Source organism: Cydia fagiglandana, chromosome 22 (genome assembly GCF_963556715.1).
Source record: "Cydia fagiglandana chromosome 22, ilCydFagi1.1, whole genome shotgun sequence".
Taxonomy (NCBI): domain Eukaryota; kingdom Metazoa; phylum Arthropoda; class Insecta; order Lepidoptera; family Tortricidae; genus Cydia; species Cydia fagiglandana.
Window position 1 is genome coordinate 3,434,621 of NC_085953.1, and position 25,507 is coordinate 3,460,127.

Below are 25,507 nucleotides of genomic sequence, written 5' to 3' on the forward strand. Positions count from 1 at the left end.
ACTCAAAATAGTTCTTTACCTGTAGATGACAGGAAAACCTATTAAAAATGTGCAGTCAAGCGTGAGTCGGACTTATGTACGGAACCCTAGAAATGCAAGTCCGACTCGCACTTGGCCGGTTTTTTTGTATGGGATTTTGAACAGCGCAATGTTTTGGAAACTCAAAATCTCATACAAATGACACTTCGCAAACGCGTACGTAACGCCACGTCACGCTATCGAATGAAATTTACACTAGGAGTACAGAATTAGAAGATGGTTTATTGAAAGTCAAGCTAACTGAAGTAAAATAAGTCCATATTGCGTAACTGTAATAAGTAACAATAAAATTACGATCTTTACAAAATCCATAATTAAGTAGGTATTTCTTACTAGACCTATTCTGTAACCATTTTAGTAAACAAATATACCAGCCAAAACGTTTGGTAATAAATAATGTTGTTGTCCACTAACTTTAATATTCATAGAAATACTGGTAGGCTATCGAGATATTCGAGCTATGAGAACTTTCATTTCCCATTTCGTAGTGGATTACTTACATTTGGTTACAAAATAAAGTGTAAATCATACTAACAACTCGTTGAAAATTCTAGAAAGCCGGGTCTAGAACGGAAACACTGACCGAATGAAACCCAGTCCGACGAACCGACTGGCTGATATACGACCGGTACAAATGCTCTTGATGGAATAAAAATGGCCGACTTACCCGACAAATAAGACGCTTAGTTCATTATATTTCACGTCGGGAAAATGTTACTGGAATTGTCGGTGCTTTTAATGTTTCTCTTCACTTTAAAGCAGACCACTGACGAGCCTTCCACGTGGATGCCGTTACAATGGATTCATATATTTATTTAAACTTTATTGCACAATAAATGAAGACTACAAATAGCGGATTTAATGCCAGAAGACATTCTCTACCAGTCAACCATGGGTTAAACCGAAAGATCTAGTTGGTGCAGGCTCAGAATAATGTTACAGTAAATTTGGAAAGAAAAAAAACACTAAACTACAATATATGACATTATATATACATCATACTTAATGTTATACATAAATAAATAAATATAAATACGTAAATATATACACATATATAAATATAAATACATATATATATATATATATATATATATATATATATATATATATATATATATATATATATATATATATATATATATATATATATATTCATCCAAATGGACGGCATCCTAATATTAAACATTGTACGTTTTTGACATTCACGGACCGATTTTGGATTGCAGCCACGCTATTTTGGACTGTTGGAAGGCTCGTCAGTGGCCACCTTAACAGATAAATTTAAAGAACCTACATAGATCACCTGACCAAAATGAGGTATAAGGAATGACGGAAAACGTGATCTATACCTTTTGTATCTACATGTAATCACGCCTGTTTCCCGGAGGGGTAGACCACGGATTTCCACTCACTACGATCCTGATATATCTCTTCATAGCTTCTGTAAAGCCTGACAAGTGGCAAACAGCTCACATATATAAACTGAAATAAATGTCATATTAAAAAAAAAAGTAAAAACTGAAAAGTGTAAGTGAAGTTAGTACTAGTGTTATGTAAGCCTGGAGCACTGGAAGCCTTGGTCGCTTTTTTTTAGTAGGTATATGACATTTACTTTAGTTGATAATTTTATTTATATAGTAGTGTACTACTTGAAAAACAAATTAAAATATTTCCTGAATATAATTTAATTTGTTTTAATACTTCTAATAGTCACATATGGCATATATATCACTGCGACCATCCCTGATCTATTGTGAATGTGATCGCCAACTAACTACAACTACAACTTGACAAATAAAAGACGTATTCAACGTGCACCATTTATTCCGAGACAAAGATCCCTAAGCTACCCACATATGGGCTATTATTAATGTACCCTACATATACAACACCTCCACCTTTATTACTAGCCATACACTCCTACAACATATGGTAGATAACTTAACTAGGTACTTAAATATATGTAATCACGAATAAGATAATCGTGAATTAACTTTCACTCCGGTTACACAAAACTGAACCTTGTTTCAACTACACAAGGCTCGATCATGTGAAAATTAGTTCACTCACTCTGGTTACAACCAAAAACACATATGACATCTTAGCAACTATAGGTAACATATTTATGTAAGTATATAAGAATATAAGCAGTAAAGGCAACATAAGTAGCACAGTAGTATAGGTAAGTTACAATAACAACTATTTCTTTTTTTTAAATTCTTAATTTATGAAAAAGTTATACAAAGCTAATTTAACTTAGGTAGTCTTATAGGTACGTCAAAAGTAGTCATCAAAACCGAATCTAACGGGAGGTTTCACAACTCTTTTCGATTGCACGACAGTTGGTACATTAGGTAATGGTGCTTCTGCGATTTCGACATTCCCTGCTGCACCCTTAGCATGAACACTGTTCTTTGGCACCCCGGCCCGGGTCGGCTCGGCCGGCCCCGGAGCTACTGGCAATTGCGCCGCCGAGCCGGTTGACGGCCCCGGGCGCGGCGACATCGAGCCCTCACCGCTATCTAGCTCCGGCTCAGGCACCTCCTCGGGCAACACAAACGAGCTACTGGAACGACGTTTAGCGAGTTCAGGCGATACACGTACATTTGCAGTTGCTTCGGACACCCTACGTCTTAACTGGTCGATATGTCTATGTATTCCGGTTCCAACATTAGATTTTATTGTGTAGTCTGTACTGCCTAATTTCTCAGAAACCTGTCCGGCGAGCCATTTATCGTTAGAACGGTAGTCGCGATACCACACCGGGTCCCCCGGGCTCAGCTGGCGCCGCAAGCCGCGCGCCCGCGACTCCGCCTGCGCCTGGTGCTCACCGACACGCGCCGCGCGCTCTGGTTTCATTTGATCGAGCCGCATACGCAAGTTACGACCTTGTAAAATTTTTGCTGGGCTCTCACCAGTCGTGTAATGTTCGGTATTCCTATAAGTTAACAAAAACCTGTTCAATGCTACATCGACGTCGACTTTCTGTTTTTGAGCCTTTTTAATGACTCGTTTACAAATTTTTACGGCATTTTCGGCGGCTCCGTTGGAAGCTGGATGGTATGGGGACGAAAAGATGTGCTCGATACCATTTCGCTTTAGAAATTCTTCGAATTCAGAACTAGTAAATGGCGGCCCGTTATCACTAACTAATTGCTTTGGAAGCCCAAACCGTGCCCACATATCACGTAATACCGCCACTACTGACTGCGCGGTGGTGGTTTTCATTTTCGCGGCCTCTATCCATTTCGAGCAGGCGTCCACGGTGATCATATAAGTCAGACCCGTAATTGACATAAAGTCGATATGAAGTCTCGCCCAAGGACGGTCCGGCCACGGCCACGCGCACGGCACGTGTCCGGCCGGTGCGTCGGCCACGCTGGCGCACACCGCGCACGCACGACACCGCGCTTCGACAGCCTCGTCTACCCCCGGCCACCACACATAACTCCTAGCTAATGCCTTTGTTTTTACTATCCCCATGTGCGCCTCGTGTAATTCGCGTATAACCCGTTCCCTGCAGGATGCTGGAATTACGACGCGACGACCCCATAGAATACATCCAAGCTCGCAATATAATTCATCCCGCCTATTAAAATACGGTTTAAGTTCATTAATTTCTATGTCTGACGGCCAGCCGTCGGACAAATAAGCTAACACACGACTTAAAATAGGGTCCTTGCTAGTTTCTCGTTTTAAGACCTTATAATCTAAAAGCAACGACTCCGTTGCAAAATGCAAATATGTCTGCTCGGGCAGTTCCCCCTCTTCAGCGACCGTTTCCTCCCTATGAGTTTTAATTAATCGAGATAGAACATCGGCCGTATTTTTATCCGTACGTACATACTCAATGATAAAATCGTACGCTGATAATTTAATTGCCCACCTTTGTAACCTACTCGCTGCCGTCACAGGTACGCCGGTGTTAGGCCCAAAAATGCTCACCAGAGGTTTGTGGTCAGTGCGCAAAATAAATTTCCTTCCGTATAAGTACTGATGAAATTTATCCACTGCGTAAATAATGGAAAGTGCCTCTTTATGAATCTGACTATAATGTTTTTCATGCTCGGTGAGAGCGCGCGATGCGTACGCCACGACGCGCTCCTCCCCCCCGGGCAGCCTCTGAGCCAGTATGGCTCCCAGGCCGCGCGCGGATGCGTCACAAGTCACCACCGTGGTGCGTGTCATGTCGTAGTGCGCTAGCACTTCCGTGCTACACAGCAACTTTTTGACGTACTCAAAAGCATCGTTCTGTATTTTACCCCATGTAAAATGCCTACCCTTTTTGAGCAACTCATATAAGGGGCCAAGATACCCTGACAAATTCTTTACGAATTTGCCATAAAAGTTGACCATTCCTAAAAATGATTTTAGTTCTGTGGTGTTAGTGGGATGCGGCATATTCACTATTGGTTTAATTTTATCAGGGTTAACTCTCACGCCGTTTTCATCAACAATGAACCCTAAATATTCTACCTGCCTTGATAAGAAATCACACTTTTTCTTTTTCAATTTTAACCCACTAGCTTGTAATATCGTAAAAACCTGTTTAATAGCCTTGACATGACTATCCAAGTCCCTACTCTTTATCAATATATCATCAAAAAATACCACAACGTCCGGAATGTCCCTTAATAAATTGACCATAAACTTCTGGAAAATACCCGGACTCGACGCTAAACCAAAAACAAGGCGATTATATTTGAAAAGTCCGCGATGGGTGTTAATAACCGTGTAAGCCCGCGAATCTTCGTCTAAAACCAACTGGTTGTACGCCTGAGATAAATCTAGTTTAGTGAAATATTTATTATTACTCAATCCACTAAATAAATCATCTAATTTTGGAACCGGATATCTGTCGACCTGTAAAACTCGGTTAAGAGTTACCTTGTAGTCCGCACATATACGTATATCGCCATCCGCTTTGCTCGCTATTACCAGAGGAGTCGCCCAGTCGGAGCGGTCCACGGGCTCGATGACGCCGGCGCGCAGCATGGCATCCAGCTCGGCGTCGACGCGCGCACGCATTGCGTAGGGCAAAGGTCGCGCGCGACAGAAAATCGGCTCGGCGCCCTCGCGCACGCTCAGCCGCACCGGCGGGCCGTTATACCGGCCCAGCGTGCCATCGAACAGTGATTCATGCCTGGAAATAAGGTCGTTTATTATTACACTTTTGTCCATTTCTTTGTTATGCAATACAGGTTGACTGTTTATTGTTGACTTTACTTTAGGAACTGTAATATCTAGCTCGCATAGCCATTGTCGACCTAGTAAATTAGTGCTATCACCCCCTTCTAAAATATACAGATCTAATACTTTTGTAATATTGTTGTGACTGACTTTCACCTCTAAATATCCCCGAAGTTTTACTACAGACTTGTCATAAAACGTAACATTTACGCGACAAGGTTTTATAGGTAAATCATTAAAACATCGCCTATAGGTATCTTCATTAATACAAGATAGCGCTGACCCCGTATCAACCTCCATTAGAAAGGGCTGATTCTGTACTAAAAGTGACATACACACCGGTTTATAGTTTGCCAAGGACATCTGGTACATAGGTTGTTCATCATCGTAATCACCATCACTATCAGCAACAGTCACGCCCGACTGCTCCGAAGTGGTCGTCTCGTCGACTGGCTCCTGCATCCAGTAGGCACCAGTAACCCTGCGCCCGCGCGCGCCGCCTCGTCCGCGGCCGCCGCGCCCGCGCCGCCCGCCGCCGGTCACGCTCGCTCCGCGTGATGTGCGTAAGGGATCCTCCTCCATTTCTTTTCGTCGTCTCAGAGTCGGCTCTTGACCCGTAACATGATTTTCAGGACACATCCTCCGCAAGTGACCCACCCTTTTACATAAACTACAATCATAGTTGCGGAATTTACAGTTTTCCGTTTTATGTTGAGTATCACCACAAGCCATGCATTTAAACATTATGTTTATTTTGTTCATATCGATGGGGGTGGTTGGGTTTTGGTCTACTGCGCTGGCATCCCGCTCGGCCGCCTCCAAAGTGCACGCTAGTGTCACCGCCTTGCCGTAGGTTAATTTATCGTCCTCCGCGAAAAGTCGTTGTCGCGTATTTTCACTTCTTATGCCGCACACTAGCTGGTCACGTAAATTGTCTTCTAAAGTTGTCTTAAAGTCACAATGTAAAGATAACTTTTTAAGTTCTGCCACGTAATCCGCTACTAGTTCGCCCTCCATTTGCCGTCGCTGCCGGAATTTATATCGTTCGGCCAAAATAGAAGGTTTAGGTTGGAGATGTTTTTTAAGTAAGTCGACAGCGTCCGCGTACGTTAATTCTGAGGGCTTCTTCGGACTCGCTAAGGTTGATAATAACTCGTAGGCCTCCTCTCCCATGACCGCAATCAACGTGGCCAACTTAACGGTACTGTCCACTTTGTTTGCAAGGAAGTACATCTCCACTCGCTCGCAATACGCAGTCCAATTGCCACTTTTCATATCAAATTCACGCAACTTTCCCACTGACATTGTTTTAAACTTGATGAAAGACAATTACACTGTCTTTTTCGAATTATTTTTACCTCGATCGCCACTGACAAATAAAAGACGTATTCAACGTGCACCATTTATTCCGAGACAAAGATCCCTAAGCTACCCACATATGGGCTATTATTAATGTACCCTACATATACAACACAACTCTCGATTCAAACCTGGAACTTCAAACAGCTGCAGGATCTTTTTGATCTCGAGAGACTTTTTATTAGGCTTTAGGTTGTCTGTAACATGCGGCTGCAGTAGACTTTCTTATATTAGGTATCCAGCTCAATTCTCTCTTATTTCACTATGAACGTGACATCACACTAACTTCAATCATTTCACCATATAAATCACCAGCCCGATGGCTGAGTAAACGTCCCACGACGGCCGTGAGCACGGAGCGACGATTTTATAATAATTTTATAGGCAATACGTGTCGCTGCCAGTCGCTTTACTATCGCTCTACAGCGCCGTATACCGCCGAGATTGTAAACGAGAGTTGGTTTATTTAAAAAATGGATGAGATTACGCAAAATTACGCTGTTATCGAAGAATATGAGCTTTAACGCGTTTAAAGTTTGGTTTAAATATTTCAACATGTTGCTGCTGTGTTCGTATTTGTCTTTATTACGTCTAAGTATGGGTTGCCCGCGTACCACCTGGAGCACAGTTGAATAAGAGGCTGCATCAGCTGGCTTTGGCTGGACAGAGCTAGACCGTAAACAATGGAAATCCTTTCTGAGAGTCCTATGTCCTTAATGAGGGACAACATGACACCATCATCATAATGATGTCTTTGGGTCTTTGTCTTTCAAGAATGCTATAAACTGTTTAGTCGAAATTGTATAAGGTTAACTCGGGTAATTCCGAATGTCGAAAACTGTCGGATAATTCCGAAAAGAGACTTTTATTATGATGGAATTAAGGGTGATTTTCATCTGAATTTCGGAATTATCCGACATTCGGTATTACCCGAATACACCTTAATTTCCTTTCGTTGCATAGATGCCGCTAGACTATAGAGTTGGTATAATGCGCCTAGATTTTCAAACTTGTGTAGGTATAAGTACCTCCTTGATAAATTGAGTATCATCATCATGACTGGGGTCGACCGGGGGGACCGAGAAACGCCGGGTAAATTCAGCCTCGGACACTGGAGGCCTTGGCCACGACCGTTTTCTTACATATAATTATGTCATCCATTTCAGTTTATAGCAGGATAATGTTTAGGGTAAACTTAGTGTTATTTTTTAAATAAAAAATGCCATTGATGTTTTGACCGGCTATTTAGGGCCCCCCCCACATCTGGCGTCTTTCGAGCGCCGGCGTCTGGTCAGCGCTATGGAAAATGACGTCGCTGCGCAGTTGCGTCGAGCAGCGGCCATAAAGTTGTAGACGCCGATACTCGAAAGATAGATGGGGGGAGGGGGGCCTTACTGATCCGCCAAAATACGTAAACAGAGCTTAAATATATTGTTTTATAGGTATAAAAGAATTTTCTCCATTGTTATCCGTATACAGACATTGAGTGCGTTCGAAACAGAAGGCTCTCAGGCTGACAATACCCTCGTCCTTTTTATCAATCAACATAATGGACCTAAACCCATTTAAGCAAACCCTTAATTGGGGCAACAAATAATCACCGCTTAAAAATGCCCAACGTACAGCTAGTAAGGTAATTTGAGGCTTATGAGCAGGGCTGAAGGTTGAGAATTGTGTTAACGATGCTGGAAAAAAATACGGAATGGCAACGATGGATAGGGTCAGCTTGTTTACTTTAGTGATGTACGGTCGTTTTATAACTAGCGGCTCAGTGAGCTGTAGACCATGCAAACTATCATGGGGCTTCGCCATTTTGAAATATCTACTATAAGCGAATTAACATATAAAATCGGTGTAATTATTTAATCTGCTCACCAAATTTAACGAGAATCGGTTGAAGAAGCCGCCTTGTAAACATTAACATCTAGACATACGTCAAAATGGAAGAGCATATAAGTATAACCAAAGTAAAACCTTATTAATATTTGGCATCATCCTGCGGCCCCACACATTATCTCAGAGTTCCTATGGCCACTTCCTGTGTCCATAATCAGAATAGCTCGATGGTACCATAATATTGCATTGTCACCCAACTTATATAATTATCTACCTATAAGTTTCAGCGCAATCGCATAATGGGAATTGGGTCTAATCTAATTCAGCTTGTAAGATATGACCCGAATATTACCTACATACATTACAAGTTAAATAAAAGCTTGTATAAATCAATGAGTGACCAGGCTACGTTCCCTGGCAGTGCAAACACTCCGAATCACCATTTTTACCGAATACCCAATCCGGCCTAACCCTTCGCTATTAAAAATCGGCCATACATTACGCATATCGGCGTCATCGGACCCTCGTCCTTGTTTCCGAGTGTCGTGATGTAGGATAGGAATTGATTTACTAATGGATCAAGAGTTTTGGTCGTTTACGGTTACAAAGATGTGTGGCAAAGATTAAATGGTGTAGAAATTTAGTCATTTAATCATTCAATCATTTATTCTATATTGCATTGTCATGCATAGTAAGGTGTTACAATTTAAAAGGCCAGTTCATGACACCCTGTAAGGGCACACAATAGTAGATACATACTGATTTATTTTGTAAAGATTCTTTTATTTATTTGGCGGCATTCAAAAATTCACACTTTTGCAGCAGGTTTTTTGTATCATGGTTGTGTTTTTATCACCTGTTATGACATGCGCCACTTTCGCACTTACATACTTGTTAGAATGTGACAGGCATGGTGATAAATGATAAAGAGCCGGTCATCTTAGCCCTTCAGTACGGATATGATGGTCGTTATTGTCTACGTGACAGCGTGATAAAACGGTGTCAGTCACTTTGTATCCCACGGTGTTAAAAAATGACAGTTATATTATCACGTGGATAAAGATGGATAAAGCTATCCAATCCATAATATGCTGGCTGCAGGGATATTATGGATAGCTTTATCCACGTGACAAAATTTCCGTCACTTTTTAACACACTGCGATTGAAAGTGACGGGTACCGTTTTATCACCCTATCACGTAGACAAAGAACGACCATCGTATCCATACTGATATCGGAACTAAGACCGCTAGGTTGTAATACGGCTAGGAAAGCATTGCATGCCATAGGCATCGACAGGGGTTCGCTGAATTAGTTAACAGTAGGTAAATAAAGTTTCCAACCTAACCTAATAAAGGATGAAGGATGACACGTTAGACCGGGCCGTGTCCGGGCCGGAGCTTCTGGCGCTTACTTTTCTAGGACATGACCGGCGATCACGTGATGCTTTCCATAGAAAACGATGCTCCGGAAGCTCCGGCCCGGACACGACCAGGTCTGACGTAAGTCATCCTTAAGCCGCCTAGGTTAGGTTTAGACATAAAATCACTTGCCGTTGTAACCCACCATTCAAGTAATTTCTTTGTATACATACCAACTACATAAAGTTTTTTGATACTGTTTTTAAGGAGTCTAAACATTATTTACGATCCTTTTCTATTCATTATATTCTTTATACGCATTTGCTTCTGGATTTTTCACCGAACAGGTGCACTAATACAAAAATAATGTGAATACCTACGTATAAGTTTTACTTAATTGGCAAACTTGCACTTTAACCTTCTGTTAATCGGGTTTAGAAACACGAGAACACAAGCCATCCCAAGATCGGGTAACACGTTGCTAACTCTGAATATGACTTGAACTTTAGCACGTAACTGGCGCAGTCAGAGAGGATAACTACATTAATATAATTTGAAATTTAGTTTCGATTTCAAATCTTCAGTTTAAAATATAATAAATACCGATAAAAATATAATAAATACGAGTATAGTACTATATGGCTTTAAAAAAGTAATTTTTATACCGCTTATTGTACGAAGAAACCGGTCATGTGCGAGTTGGACTCGCCCACCGAGGGTTCCGTATTTTGTTGTTATAGCGGCAACAAAAATACATCATCTGTGAAAATTTCAACTGTCTAGCTATCACGGTTCATGAGATACAGCCTGGTGACAGACAGACGGACGGACAGTGGAGTCCTAATAATAGGGCCCCGATTTTACCCTTTGGGTATGGAACTCTGAAAATATTAAAATAAATCGCTGTGAGTACAGTTAGAATCAATAGTAGCATGTAAAATAACGATATTCTCCTCTGATGATAAAGATAAAGATAAGATAAAGATAAGATAAAAAATAGTTTATTCAAGTAGGCATAATGCGCTTATGAACGTCAAATAAACCTTTACCGGCTCCAACCGTACACCTCTGCCCCGAGAAGATTTAAATCCCCCCTCAATTGGAGGAGGGTATCCCAATATGGGACCGGCAACAAACTCGGCGGGACACATCTTTTCAAAACATTATTACATCTTATAATTAACATGCATTACGAGTAATTAATACAATTTAAATTACTATAGAATTCATGCAATTATACTCAGTGAGTACATAACTTTATAGAATTTGATATAAAAAATAAACATATATGCACATGAAATCACAAATACGTAGCTCTTTCAGAAAACAAATCAAATCTTACAAAAGGAAAAGAAAATAAAATCAATAAAAGAAATGAGAATACATATTATATGAATCTAACTGATTGTTATGAGATGCTTTCATACAATTTGATGTGCTTTCTTACCTGAGCTGAGTCACCTTTAACTCTACACATAATACAATGTTTTTAATTGCTACTTGTCGTTATTACAGTTTCTGGTTTGGACCATGCATGTTTGTCTGTCAAGTAGTCCTCGACTCTGTAATAAGCCTTCAACATCAATGACTTTTTTAAGTAATTCTTAAGAGCTGGAAAGGGTAATCTTAAAGCATCCTCAGGTAACTTGTTATAAAAATGAATGCATTGCCCAACGAATGACTTCTGTACTTTACGAACACGAAACTTTCTGATAGCAAGCTTATTTTTATTTCTAGTATTATAGTTATGGACATCAGAATTCTTAGTGAAGGAGTCTAGATTCTTAACAACATAAATAATACTATCATATATGTATTGGGAAACTACAGTTAAAATATTAATTTCTTTAAAAAGTTCTCTTAATGATTCACGCACCCTTAAATTATATATAGAACGAATGGCTCTCTTTTGTAAGACAAATATAGTCTGTATGTCAGCTGCTTTGCCCCAAACCAGAATACCATATGACATTACACTATGAAAATAACTATAATAAACAAGGCGAAATGAGTTGGTAGTTGGAGTGTTGGAGGGCAGTGTAGCGATGCTACATAATTTCCTATACCAAACAGGTACTTTCTCATACAATGTGACCTGTACAACATTAGTGTCGCATTTTGGACAAAATAACATACACCAGAGTATGACACTTATGTAAAACTATAATGTACCTTCTCAGCTGTAGGTTGATTAGCATATCCTGCCTCCTGGTTAACTGGTTTCGAAGAAACAAGTCTAAAGAGTATGCCACTTGAACGGAACTTGTCACCCAGATTGCGCGGAGGTTGTTGAACCAAACCTGGCTTCATGCATATCAAAATGATCCTCCTGGTTTACCCTAACTGCTCAAATAGGTCACATCCTAATTTAATTAGTATTTTAGAATCATTTTCGGAATTTTTATGAAACATAAATAGTGATTATGAAGGTGTCAAAAGGTTGAAATTTTTGACAGGAGAACTGTCAGAGAGTAGACTATGCGTTTAGTTACCGCATCGGAAAGAAGGTATTCTGAATGAAACAAGGTAGAAAACGTACGATAAAAATATAATTATTAGTAATTATTATTAACCACTTAAAGTATTACAAGTATTAATGAGCATTGATATTTTTTCGAGAATCATTCGATTTAAAAAAGATTTAAGTTGGTTTGACGTTTAATGTGTTGATGTGAACCGAAACGCAACGTGTCCGGGAGGAGATGATTTCGAACTGTCACTTCACTTGGGGGGTTGGAATTGGCTCGCTAGCATTGATATGGCTCCTAATCATGTAAAGGTTGAAATAAACCATTTTCGTCTCCTTCCGCCGCCTGGCTCGGCCGGGGAGAGATTGGGATGTTAAGTTGCGCGTATCGCCGAGTGTGTGTTGTGCGCGAAAAGTGCACAAGCTACCGCGTGCGTTCCACGTCATCGGCGAGCGCAAGCATGGCCGATGGCCGTGTTTCCCCGAGCGTCGTTGCGCGCCCTCGCCTTCGTTGAGCGTCATGTTGGCGCCACCATCAAGCCGTAGGGCACGGCTTTGACCCGCGAGCCGTGTGTCGGACAGCCTTGCCGCGGTCCGACGACCCCAAGGTCTCATCGCGCGGGTCCTTCTTGCGGAACTTCCGAGCGCCGCGGGTTGTTCTCGCCCGGGCTTGCCAAAGCCGGAGCTTGAGGAACGCCCGCCGCCCACCGTCAGCGATCCGCCTGCTGCGTTAAATACCAGCGGGCCTGTGGATGATAGCTACGTTCGGTACCCGTGAGTGCACTAGACTTTTATCCCAGGTTTTGGCCAAAACTCCGCGTCTCGTCCGTCTCGCGACCGTAGAGTAAGGTTTACTATAGTGTCACCCCATAACCGCCGACAGTTTAGAGAAACCGATTGTATTTTGAGCAGCGCCCGCCCTAAAGCGGAGTGCATTGTAGTAGTTAGCGAATTGTATTAAATTGCATGTCATATATTTGGTTTTATCTTTTCAATATCCTATCAAGTTCCCATTAACCAGAGTTTTGAGTAACAAGAGGACCCTTGTACTCCAATAGTCCAATGTTTTACTGCGGATCTTATCCGAGGCATCACTCCCATTAATTATTTAAACATTTAAAAACATTATTATTTTTTATTCACCACAGTGCCAGCGCTACTTTAAATCAAATTATTTTTTATTCACGACAGCAGACAGTAACGTATAGTTAATGTATGTTAACTTAGGCATAAAGTATATTCCAATTTCTCCATTGATAATCATATTCCATCTAACAAGATAGAAAAGCTATGATTTAACAAGCACCCGTTCCTAGCAATGCACGCACGAGAACTTTCCAAAGTTGCGAAACTTTCCACAGAGAAATTCTCGGTAACTTCTGAGAATGTTCTCGAGAACGAGAATTTATTTATTTATCGTTGTTTATACCATGAATATTCACGATAGTTTAGGTGTAGTCCTTACCCCCAGAAAATTCCGACTTTTGGTCGTCCGCTTCCGGTCAGAAAAATGTATGACGGCCCGGCCAAACGGTCAGACTTAGCTGGGGGGTGCTCGACCAAATGTCATAGAGGGACCCTGGCAGTTTTTGACGCCGCCATTTTTTTTTCAATATGGCCGACATTTTTTTTAAACTTTTTTAATTTTGTCCTAGCGCGCTGAAATTTTGGTCACGAAATCTCGGGGTCCCCTAGACACCTATGAAAATTTATTTTTTTGAAAAATGCTACAATTGTGGGAAAACAGGCCACTTTTATTTTGTATGGCAACTTTTAAACGGTGCGTGATAGGTGGAGGGTGCTCGACCAAATGTCATAGAGGGCCCCAAGACAAAACAATCTGCATTAAAAAAAATCTAAATGGCCGACTTTTTTTTAATTTTTTTCAAGTTGGTCCGAGCGCGCTGAGATTTGGCATGGCGGGAGATAGAGGCCTCTAGATTCTAATTAAACAAAAAAAAATTTTTGGAAAATATTGTCGAAAGTCGAAATGTTCTCTGATATACAGTGAGAATTTAAGCAACTTATTGGTAAATTTATCACATCAACAAAATAGCTAACTGTAATAGACAATAATATATGCATAAGAACATTTAGTTTTAAGTTATGCCTATTTAAACTTTATTTCAAGTATATTCTCTTGTTTAAACAATAATTTCCATGTTGCAGGAATGTTCTGAGAACATTCTCGAGAACGTTTCCGCTTTTTGGGAATGTTCTGCAATTTGTACATTGCTACCCGTTCCCCATTTTAAACGTGCCTTTTTCTAAACAATGCCGCGGGCCCCATCACCAATCGATGCCACAAGCGTTCGATGACCGCAAAGTTCTGACACCACTGGGAATCAAACCCGCACCTGGACTCGGACGGATGACAACTCGTAAATACAAAACTTTCTTTTACACAGCTGGATAAAGACGAGTTGAGGAGATAGGTTAGTTACTTGCGTCATTAAGAACAATATATGGGAGACCGAGCTTTGCTCGGAAAATATATAGAAACTCAAAAATTTGTGTTTTCCCAGTGATAAGACCTAGTTAGATCGATTTTTCGCCCCAGAAAACCCCCATATAGCAAATTTCAACGTTAGAGCCATTAGATTTGGGCGATGATGCAACAGCGTGGCTCCGTAGCGTCGTCTGACTCGGCGTAGGGTTCAGCAGGTTACCCCAGAACCGCCAAAACAAGACACACCTTCGGCCAGAAGTCTGCGCTTGCGATGGTGTCCTGCAGCGGCCGCGGCACGCGCACCACAAATGAACTGAAGTGCACGTAATGGCGACTGTAGCTGGTGCACCCTCAGCGTGTGGCCAGTAATATTTTTGTCTCTCTCTGTGTCCTTTTTCAAGCACTAAAAGTGACATTCCATTTCCAACTGCAGCTGCAATGCTGTTCATTTTACTATGGAAACGCGTCGCTGTCACTGTCAATTTCCATAGTAGAATGAACAGTATTGCAGCTGCAGTTGGAAATGGAATGTCACTCTAACCCTGCGGAACAGCAGTTAGTTACCCGATCACGCTTGCTGCCCAATGATTTTATTTATGCAATTTCTCGTGCATATAAAATAACTTCATCTTAGCGCTCGCTGCATCGCAAAGGAGCTCGAAGTTTGGTTAGATAGCCAAGGAATTAGCGTGCATATTAGATTTAAGGCGTATAAAAATCACAGATTATTCCATAGTATTCATGGCTTTTAGATGAAGCTTTTTTTTTGTAAAATCATTTCTTCCACGCTTTATCCCGGGATTTTGCCACGGCTCATGGGAGCCTGGGGTCCACTTAGCAACTAATCCCAAGAATTGACGTAGGCACTAGTTTTAACGAAAGCAACTGCCATCTGGCCTTCCAACCGAGAGGGGAAACTGGGCCTTATTGGGATTTATTTTAGAAAATCACTGTTACGGTTATAATTGTTGTGGGAAATTCATTTGATATTTACCACAAATCGTGAGGAAACCACGTACATTCGCGAAGAAATTCAAAGTAATGTAAAAAGACAGCAATGAAGTTAGCAGTAATTTCGACCTGCAATATTGCTGCAGTAAGGCTGGTGAAGTTTGAATTAGAACGGTACCTTTACCTACTCATGCCGTAGAATGTATATAAAACCATCAAAGTTTTCACAAACTGCATCAACAGTTTTTTTTTTTTTTTTTACACATAACGGAACGAAACCTACTGGTACTTACAGATGTAGTGCTTAATTGTTTTCCATCGTATTTTCTCGGAAACGTTCGTATTTGTCAGGCTACTTCAGTCAACATTAGTACTTTTTGTACCGACTGACTAGCAAGACACGTTCGCCGTTTCCGTGAAAATTCGATAGAAAACACTGCATTTAAAGTAAATAAATTTACATGCATGAAATAAAGCACCAGATAATTATTAGAAAAACACAGATAGGAGTTATTTTTAACCACAAGTTCTATTTAATAAATCGGATAGAAATACATATTATAAAAAGTAGTTGAGTTGACCCTGACGTCACGATGTGATGTTTCATGTACATTCTATACAGTATGTAAATCAACGAAAAACATTTACTCAAGCCCGTTAATGAATGGGTCACACTGAGCAACTTTCACTATGGCACCAACCCCGAAATCGCAAAAAAAAAATTGACTCTCCCATAGAAAATTTCAATGCTAGATCAGCAAAATGTATGAAACGACCTAATTTTTTTTTCGCGATTTCGGGGTCGGTGCCATAGTAAAAGTTGCTTAGTGTGACTACACATTAACAGGTTTGAATAAAGGATTTTCGTTAGTTTACATACCGTATTAGCAAATCGTTTTGACAGTTCAAAAAAAAAAAAACTAATTTAACTAGTAGGAAAATACCCTATTATGCACTACATCTGTAACTACATTTCATTGGCAACCACTTGTTCCATCGACTACATAAAGCAAGATTGAATTTCCATTAAAGCATGTTTGCATTCACTTTAAACGCAGCGCGGAAGGAAAGAGCATTTCTCAGTAGCGAGGATTCAATGCGACGCTAATAAGGAGCTGGATGTAATTAGAAAGTGACTTGTGAGCGCGACGGTACTTTCAGCGCAGAATAATGCAGAAAGATTTTGCGTGTTGCTAGTTTATAACAATTATAAAATTAATTTAACAATATTCATATTATATAAAGAGGATTCATATTACAAAAGGCACTCAAATACACAATACAGTACATAGCCCCCTTTTATAAATACATGTCGTTAAATTTAAATATTCACAATTATTTAGCAGTGGCGCTAGTGTACACGTTGATGGGCTCTTAAACTACATTGGCGTTCTTTCTAATATTACATACATATTTTATTGACACATCTGACTTGACTAAAATATAAAAATATATATATAAAAAAAATATATATACATATAAAATATTCAATAGTGTTTCTGTGAGCTGTTTGTAGTAGACCTCACGATAAGCTTAAGAAAATTAAAAATAAGAAATACATACCTACTTCTCTCTTAATTGTATAATTATTTTCCATCGTATTTTTACGTAAACGTACGAACGTGTCTTGTTATTTCAGTCAGCCTCGGTACAAAAAGTACCTACTGAACTGAACTAGCATAACAAATACGAACCTTTCCGAGAAAATACGATGGAAAACAATTATGCACTACATCAATAAATGCAGGTAAACAGGGCTATGACCGCGAAAATCGAAGCGCAAATTGTGGGGATTTTTCTCTGTCACTCTAATTACGCCTTCATTGGAGTAAAAGAGAAAGATCCCCGCAATTTGCGAATTTCTGTTTTCACGGTAACCGCTCAGGTGTCGACCCCCAAATGCAAACATAAAACTAAACTTTACAAGCCTTATGCTTGCAAAACGTGATTCGTTTCTGTTTGCAACCTTTTACGATTCAAATCTAGCAAATATGGTTAGACTGCAAACTCGAATGCGGATGTAAAATGTAGAACGCGGGATTTGGTTCTCTATCCATGTTTGTACGATATGTGAAGAGTGTGGGCCCGATTCGGATTTTGAAATAGATACCTATTAGATATCTTTTAGACATCACCAAGATGCGATAACGATATGTTTAAGATCTAACCTGTCAAATTTGACATTTGCGCGATTCTGGAAATACTCTTGAACGATTTCCACAGGATATGACTTAGAGATCCAATTCACATCTAATAGACATCTTTTGCCGTTTTTTACGTAATGGTACGGAGCGCTTCGTGCGCGAGTCTGACTCGCACTTGGCTGGCTTTTTTAAATCGTTCTCTTCAAAACGCTGCAGTAATAACAGCGATCAAAACACGAGCTTGAAAGAGCCAGGGGCGCAAAACCTTTTCCAACTTATTCCGGGCAATCAGTCATTCCGTGTTTTTAAAGAAGGCAAAAGCAATCATCACCGTTCATGAATATTGGAACACCAATTCTGTCATCGCGATATTGCCCCATTTGACAGAATTGGAAGCACTCGTTAACGAGATGTCTTTTTTTAATTAATGCCGTCTTGCGAATTGGAAACGATTTTTTGTGAAATAATTTGAGATTACCGAGCTTTTTGACATTAGGAAGTTGGTTATGATTAATTAGAAACGTACAAATTAATTTATAAAGACGCTGAAATGTTTAAGTGTTCTTTTGTAGGTAATTTATAAATGTGTAAGGCAGATCGGTGTAAGGACTGATAAGTAGAGTCGGACCAAAAAAAGTCTGCAGCGGATTTGATAGCCCACGCAGTGAAAGTGTCATTTTTACATCATAATTTCATAGAAGTTGACGTTTAAAATAACACTTTCACTGCGTGGGCCATCAGATCCGCTGCAGACTATTCTTGGTCCGACTCTACCTACTTATATATACTGTCAATTTATCGTACAAATAAACATAACATAAACACAGTCAAATAAACATTAAATTAAGAAAGAAATCATTTTGGTTCATTTATTTATATTAATTATTATTGTAGAGTTAAATACTTCCAATTTCAAGTGATTGAATCTCATGCCATGAACCAGACTGATGATGGCGCTGTCAGAACGGAATATGAATCCTTCATAAAAAGAACATCCCTTAAGCTCCATGAAAAATGGTCCAAACCATACTCACAAATAATCAACTGGATCAAAGTCAAAATACAAATATCAATCATCAGAGCGGTCTCTCTAAGAATTAGAGGAACGAGAAGAAGGATAGAATGATTTGGATCTGAAGACGGCTGTGGAATACCCATCCTTGAGGATTAGATTTCTCCTCTTTCTACCGCACAACTGTTTTTTATATACGTTAGAATTGTATTACTTAAAGTAATAAATGTGTTATCATCGACTAATCACTCATCATGTACAAAGTTTCTAAAGTTTTATACCTAATTGTCTACCTACCTCTCTGTCAATTTAACAAAATCATCTTAAGTCTACACCGGTTAAAAATCTCGGGTAATATAATTGCCCCAAACAAACATGCCTCTGTCAAGGAACAGAATAAATATTAATGGCTGTAAATGTGTTTGTTTTGAACAAATTAAACAGAGTTTGTACAAGAAATAATATGCGAGAAACCTTAGGGATGGCACAGCTAATAAACAGTATATTGACTTCGAATAAACGCCTTTATCATTACGAAAATAATTGAGTATACGTAATACGAAACGGAATATTTTTCTTAGTATTGAAATTGTAGAGGCAGGTGAGTGTAAGTTCCTTTCAAGTAGACTACTTTTTCCGTATTAACCCTTAATCAAATATCGGGAAATTATTTCCCACTTCATTCTAATTTACGAAATATTTTTTATCTTTTTAAAGGCAGCACTCAGCGGTACCAACTATACAGATTTAAAATCTTAGTAACATTTTGAATTTGAAAAATGGCAACACTTTTCTAATGGCCGCCATTTGTGACCATACGTCAAAGTCAATGTCAGTTGTTGTGATTTTTTTTGCAATAACGACAATTTTTTTAGTGTTTTGAGGTTAAATGCGAAAAAAAATCTTGTAAGAGCATACACCGAATACTATCATAAACTAGACTTATTTTCCCTGTGTTTTGCTTGAAAAGATTTGTGATAGCGATATGATTTAGCCAAGATTTTTAGGTTTTAGTAAGTGGGTAATTATTTCCCATTGTTTGTCCCTGAACGTACGATTTACAAAAAAATTGGTAGGTTTTATCAAGTGGGAAATTATTTCCCAGTGTTTGTTCTATACCTAAATTTTAATTGGTTTCCATAAATAAAAATATATGCCCGTTTGCCTGTTACAGAAATAAATCTGTGCCTGTTTTTGTTTTCTTTTTTCTTTTATTTATTTCTTTGATTTTTGAAGATAACGTTAAAGGAACATACTTGAATTCCAAGCAAAGCCGGGGGGAGCTTCTAACTAGTAAAAAGTTCGTAACCGTATCGGACAATGGGAAACTATTTCCCGCTTCATTCAAAGTTTTGCTATTCCGTAACGGATAACGGGAAATTATTTCCCACCGCAAAACCCCCCTTTCCCCCCCACTAAAATTCTTTTTATATATTTTTTCGTAATCTACGCACCCAAATTACCTAAAAACCAATCTTAGTTTTCAAAAATCTCATAAAAAGTGTTCCGTTTGATTAAGGGTTAACTTGTACTTATATACAGGTTGACAATGACACCCTGTATAGGCGAGCAATTGTTATACTACAGATGATGTAGTGCATAAATATTTTCCATCGTATTTTCACGGAAACGTACGAACGATTTCAGTCAGTTCCTGAACAAAAAGTACTGAGGTTAATTGAAGTAGCATGACAAATACGAAGGTTTCCGAGGTAATACGATTGAAAACAATTATGTACTACATCTGTACATTTGATATTTACTAGTCGCTTTTCGGTGAAGGAAAACATCGTGAGGAAACCGGACTAATCCCAATAAGGCCTAGTTTCCCCTCTGGGTTGGAAGGTCAGATGGCAGTCGCTTTCGTAAAAACTAGTACCTACGTCAAATCATGGGATTAGTTGTCAAGCGGACCCCAGGCTCCTATGTGAGCCGTGGCAAAATGCCGGGATAACGCGAGGAAGAAGATCTGTACTTAACCCTTAATCAAACGGAACACTTTTTATGAGATTTTTGAAAACTAAGAATGGTTTTTAGGTAATTTGGGTGCGTAGATTACGAAACAATATGTAAAAAGAATTTTAGTGGGGGGGAAAGGGGGGTTTTGCGGTGGGAAATAATTTCCCGTTATCCGTAACGGAATAGCAACATTTTAATGAAGTGGGAAATAGTTTCCCATTGTCCGATACGGTTAAGAACTTTTTACTAGTTATTAGCTCCCCCCGGCTTTGCTTGGAATTCAAGTATGATCCTTTGACGTTATCTTCAAAAATCAGAGAAATAAATAAAAGAAAAAAGAAAACAAAAACAGGCACAGATTTTTTTGTGTAACAAGCAAACGGGCATGTATTTTTATTATTGAAAACCAATTAAAATTTAGGTGGAGAACAAACAATGGGAAATAATTTCCCACTTGATAAAACCTACCAATTTTTTTGTAAATCGTACGTTTCGGAACAAACAATGGGAAATAATTACCCACTTACTAAAACCTTAAAATCTTGGTTAAATCATATCGTTATAACAATTCTTTTCAAGCAAAACACAGGAAAAATAAGTCTAGTTTATGATAGTATTCAGTGTATGCACGTACAAGATTTTTTTTTGCACTTAACCTCAAAATACTAGAAAAATTGTCGTTATTGCAAAAAAAATCATAACAACTGACATTGACTTTAACGTATGGTCACAAATGGCGACCATTAGAAAAGTGTTGCCATTTTTCAAATTCAAAATGTTACTAAGATTTTAAATCTGTATGGTTGGTATCGCTGAGTGCTGCCTTTAAAAAGATAAAAAATATTTCGTAAATTAGAATGAAGTGGGAAATAATTTCCCGATATTTGATTAAGGGTTAAATTTGTCGTAACTGGAACAGCGCGCGTGCTAATTCATAATTAGTTATCGTCACGTACTGATAATATTTTGCAGACCGGCACAAAAGGCTAGTAAAAAGGTAATAGGTATCCTATAATTACATAGCCATTATACTGTGGAAACTTTCCTTCTAGGGCGTTTCCAGGCTAGCGTTTTATACAAAGGTACGCGTAACGCTGAAACCAGAGTATAAGCACAAAAAATAAGCTAGTCTGAAACCGCCCTAAAATTTCATAGCGTGTTTAAAATAACTATGTACTTTTCGTAATCTATATTGTGTAAGGGCCCACAAAGCGAAACCAGAGACTGAAATTTGTGGAATTCTGGAACCCTGCGGTTTTTGTTATTTAGGAAATGGTAATAATTAACTAGCACGGCGCCATTTTGATTTCATAATTAAAACCCCGGCAATATAATATCGCTTTGGAAAAGTTGTACAATTTCTAATGAGTTGACTTAGGAGTTGAGGTGAGATGAGGTACGCCTGAGGTTGTAATTGAGACGGGTTTGATCCAAAGTTCGAAGTATAAAGTATCGAGTGTCAAGGTAAAAATTAAGGTATTGGAAATATCTAGGTGTCTTCGTTACTTGGATACTTGATACTTTTTGTACAACTTTCTCGATCATTATTTACTTCTGGCAAAGCGTATACTTGAATAGATGTATCATCTTCTATACATAGGTAATTCATCATTTCAAAATGTATATTCTAGATTTAGTCAAAAACTTTTTTTACCAGAACGACATCTAAAAACATAGGTAGACTTCCTTCCTTGTCCAACAGATGTCACTGGCCATTCAGCGAGGCAATGCCGCCAGTATTTTTGGCACATTTGCTCCGGGGGATAATCAGAGTGAGGTGTAATATAGTCAGACCGTAAAAAGTCTGCAGCGATTTTGATAGCCCACGCAGTGCAAGTGTCATTTTAAACGTCAAAGTTGTATGAAATTATGACGTATACATAACACTTACACTGCGTGGGCTATCAAATCCGCTGCAGGCTTTTATTGGTGCGACTTTATTGTATTTGTTAAGTCATTTAGTTTTACTTATTCTTAAGTTTATTTTAATTTTTAAGTAAGGTATGTTAAATTGTTACATGTCTATCTGTTATTCATATTTTATCTTTATTATAATACAAGAAATTTTTAGTTAGACGTGAAGCGAGTTTTAAAGATACACTCATTGTATTTTTACATTAATCTACTCTCAGTACTCTGTCTAAAATGTTAGTCCCAAGCATCAAATTTACTAAAGTCATTGCCCTAAATAATTTATATTAAAAACATGTTTACAGGGTAAACTAATTTTGCGTCTACATAAATAACTTAAATTCAAAAACATCGTTTGTTGTCGACGTAAATTGTTACCGACACTGACTTGGATTGATTTTACACTAGGTTAACTAGGCTTTGTTAAAGGTAGCTTTAATACCGGCTGTGGCCTGTAACACGAGCAAATAATTAAAACATAGATTGTAGTCCTCAAACGGTGACACTTTTGTTAAACAACTTTTAAAAATTATGAAGTGTTTCGACTCCCTATTTTTCATACAAAATACATATTATTTTCAATGGACGCCATCACCACGCCATATCATTGTGATTGACGTTGCTTATCAAGCCTTAAACATTACAAAATTCACAATACATTGCGTCTTTGAATAACTTTTAATGTGTATTAAAAATTAAACTACAAGTTATTTTTAAAAGTCGCTGAACAAATGTTGATCAGTATGAGGAATACAGCCTACAGTTAAATTTTTTGCTCATATTACAGGCCACACCCGGTAATTTTTTTTTATTGTTATGACTAATGCAATGAAAATAAACAACCTACTCATAACCACCTTCTAATTTACTCAGCTCCGTAAGAACTATACAGGTGGATTCATAAAACCATAAGTCATGGACGGACAGACAGACTATGCGACTATGGAACCCTAAAAATAACTGTGATTAATGGCCTGTGCAGACCGGCTGCATGTGCGTGACGTGCACGTGCGCGTGCGGCGTTGTAGTATACAGATCCTTATGAGAGATGGCACACCGCTTGCGTGACGTGTGCGTGTGCGGTTCAACTTTTTAGCGCACGCACACGCGCACGTCACACACACGCAAGCCGGTGTGGCTCGGCCTATAGGATGTCCGCTAGCTGGCGCTCCGTGCACCACAGCGCCACTTGCACCAGTCCACTAACCCGCGGTTAACCGGTTAAACATGGAGTTACCATGGTTACCAGTACAATTTGACACTGAGTTAACGGTCTAACCGATTAACCTCGGGTTAGTGTGATGATGCAAGTGGCCCTAAGCAATGCTAACTGGTGCGGACGCGTGCGACGGTTTTATCTACTGGCTCCTCTACACGATGGGCCAACGCCGGCCACTCCAAGGGACGCATTTATGCGTTAGAGGGAGCAAATGGTATTGCTATCTCATTCTACCGCATGGCTTCGTCCCTTGGAGTGGCCGGCGTTGGCCCATCGTGTAGAGGAGCCATACAATGGGAAGCCCTTAAAAGCAAGGAATTTTATTTCGACTTCATTCTTTAAAAGTAAATAAAGAGTCCTTTCGTCACAAAATTAACAAAATAATCGACACGTAAACGTTAACAACCTTCTATCACTTAATTAAATTTACACTTTTTAATAAATAGGGTACCTTTTAGCAGACGCTATTACTTATTAAGGAAAAAGGAAATCGAGCGCACAAATAAAATCACCTAAAAAACTCGGAGACGCCCAACTTTTTATGATTTTCACGGGGAGGAAATGAGAAAAATTTTACTGATTTCCTTAAATGAAATTCAACATAAGCGCGGTGTGTTCTGCACCTTCAAATGTTAATGAAAAAAAATACAGGTGGAAATTTTCATTTGAGAAAGCGGGACAGTTAGGAAGCGACAAATTACGTTCAGGGAGCAGTTATAGCGCCGTTTCAACGCGGTTATAGTGTTGTTCGTGCAACGGCCCGCTAAGGTGTGTTTTAGCCTTTAATGGCTTTTATGTGTAAGATGTGTTGTATAACCATAACTGGGTCAAATTGTGTCGTTTTATGTGAACTTTCGTAGTATCGCAGGTGAAATTTTGAGCTGGAATGTAGTTTAGCTAGCAAGCTAAACTACCTACATTCCTAAAGCTAAAGCTAAAACAGCAGTTTTCGAACCAAGAACTGACTAGTGACTGAACCTAGCCTCTTATGAAGCTATACCTGTAAATACATTGCCCAGTCTTTTAACCTATACAGGTACATGGCCCAAAAATGTATTGTCATTTTTTTACTGCGGCATATTGTTGATAATTTTAACAAACGATTGCGTTTGTGTATCATAGCTAAAGCATAATAATATTGAAGCTATATTTTGTTTTATTTTCAATCATTTTCGATTATATATCGTTATTCTTCATATTATAGCAGTACAGCTTTAGAATAAATAATACCTGGTGATCATATCTTCCGTCACGAATTTCGCGTGGCGCGCCATCACTTTAGTTTCCGTGTAATTTTGCAGATTTATGCTCCCTCTTAAAATTTCCGCTGTTAATTCTTATCTATAAGTAATTCTAATCGCAATCCTATCCCAAGTCCCACGGGACGACAATCTCGCTGAGCGCTTATTTCGCACGATGCGGGGTTTTGACAAACGAGCGCCAACCCCCCATTAGTAACGTGCCTAGAAGCTTACAAAACTTTTGTGGTCGATTGTAAATTTAACCGTGGGAGAATACTCACTCTAGTCGTTATCAATACACCTCATAAAACAAAGTCCCCCGCCGAGTTTGGCGGTCTATATGTTCGCGATAAACTCAGAATCTACTACA

The 25,507-nt window shown here is 39.2% G+C and overlaps 2 protein-coding genes across 2 annotated transcripts in view; one reads left to right on the forward strand and one right to left on the reverse strand.

Annotated features, from left to right (window-relative positions):
* Positions 1 to 25,507, forward strand: part of LOC134675558 (uncharacterized) — a 411,257-nt gene that overhangs the window by 84,636 nt on the left and 301,114 nt on the right. The window lies entirely within an intron of this gene.
* Positions 2,187 to 5,687, reverse strand: LOC134675626 (uncharacterized protein K02A2.6-like). The gene is made up of 2 exons (XM_063533954.1): positions 5,569 to 5,687; positions 2,187 to 5,182 (listed from the first exon to the last, which is right to left on the reverse strand). Exons 1-2 carry the CDS (start codon positions 5,625 to 5,627, stop codon positions 2,317 to 2,319), a joined length of 2,925 nt encoding a protein of 974 aa, XP_063390024.1. The 5' UTR covers positions 5,628 to 5,687; the 3' UTR covers positions 2,187 to 2,316.

Excerpts from the sequence above, each read along its gene's own strand:
- LOC134675626 (XM_063533954.1), bottom strand. The coding sequence starts at position 5,627 with ATGGTGATTACGATGATGAACAACCTATGTACCAGATGTCCTTGGCAA. Across the intron at positions 5,183-5,568 it reads CCTTGGCAAACTATAAACCG|GCATGAATCACTGTTCGATG; the intron begins GTGTGTATGTCA and ends CCTTATTTCCAG.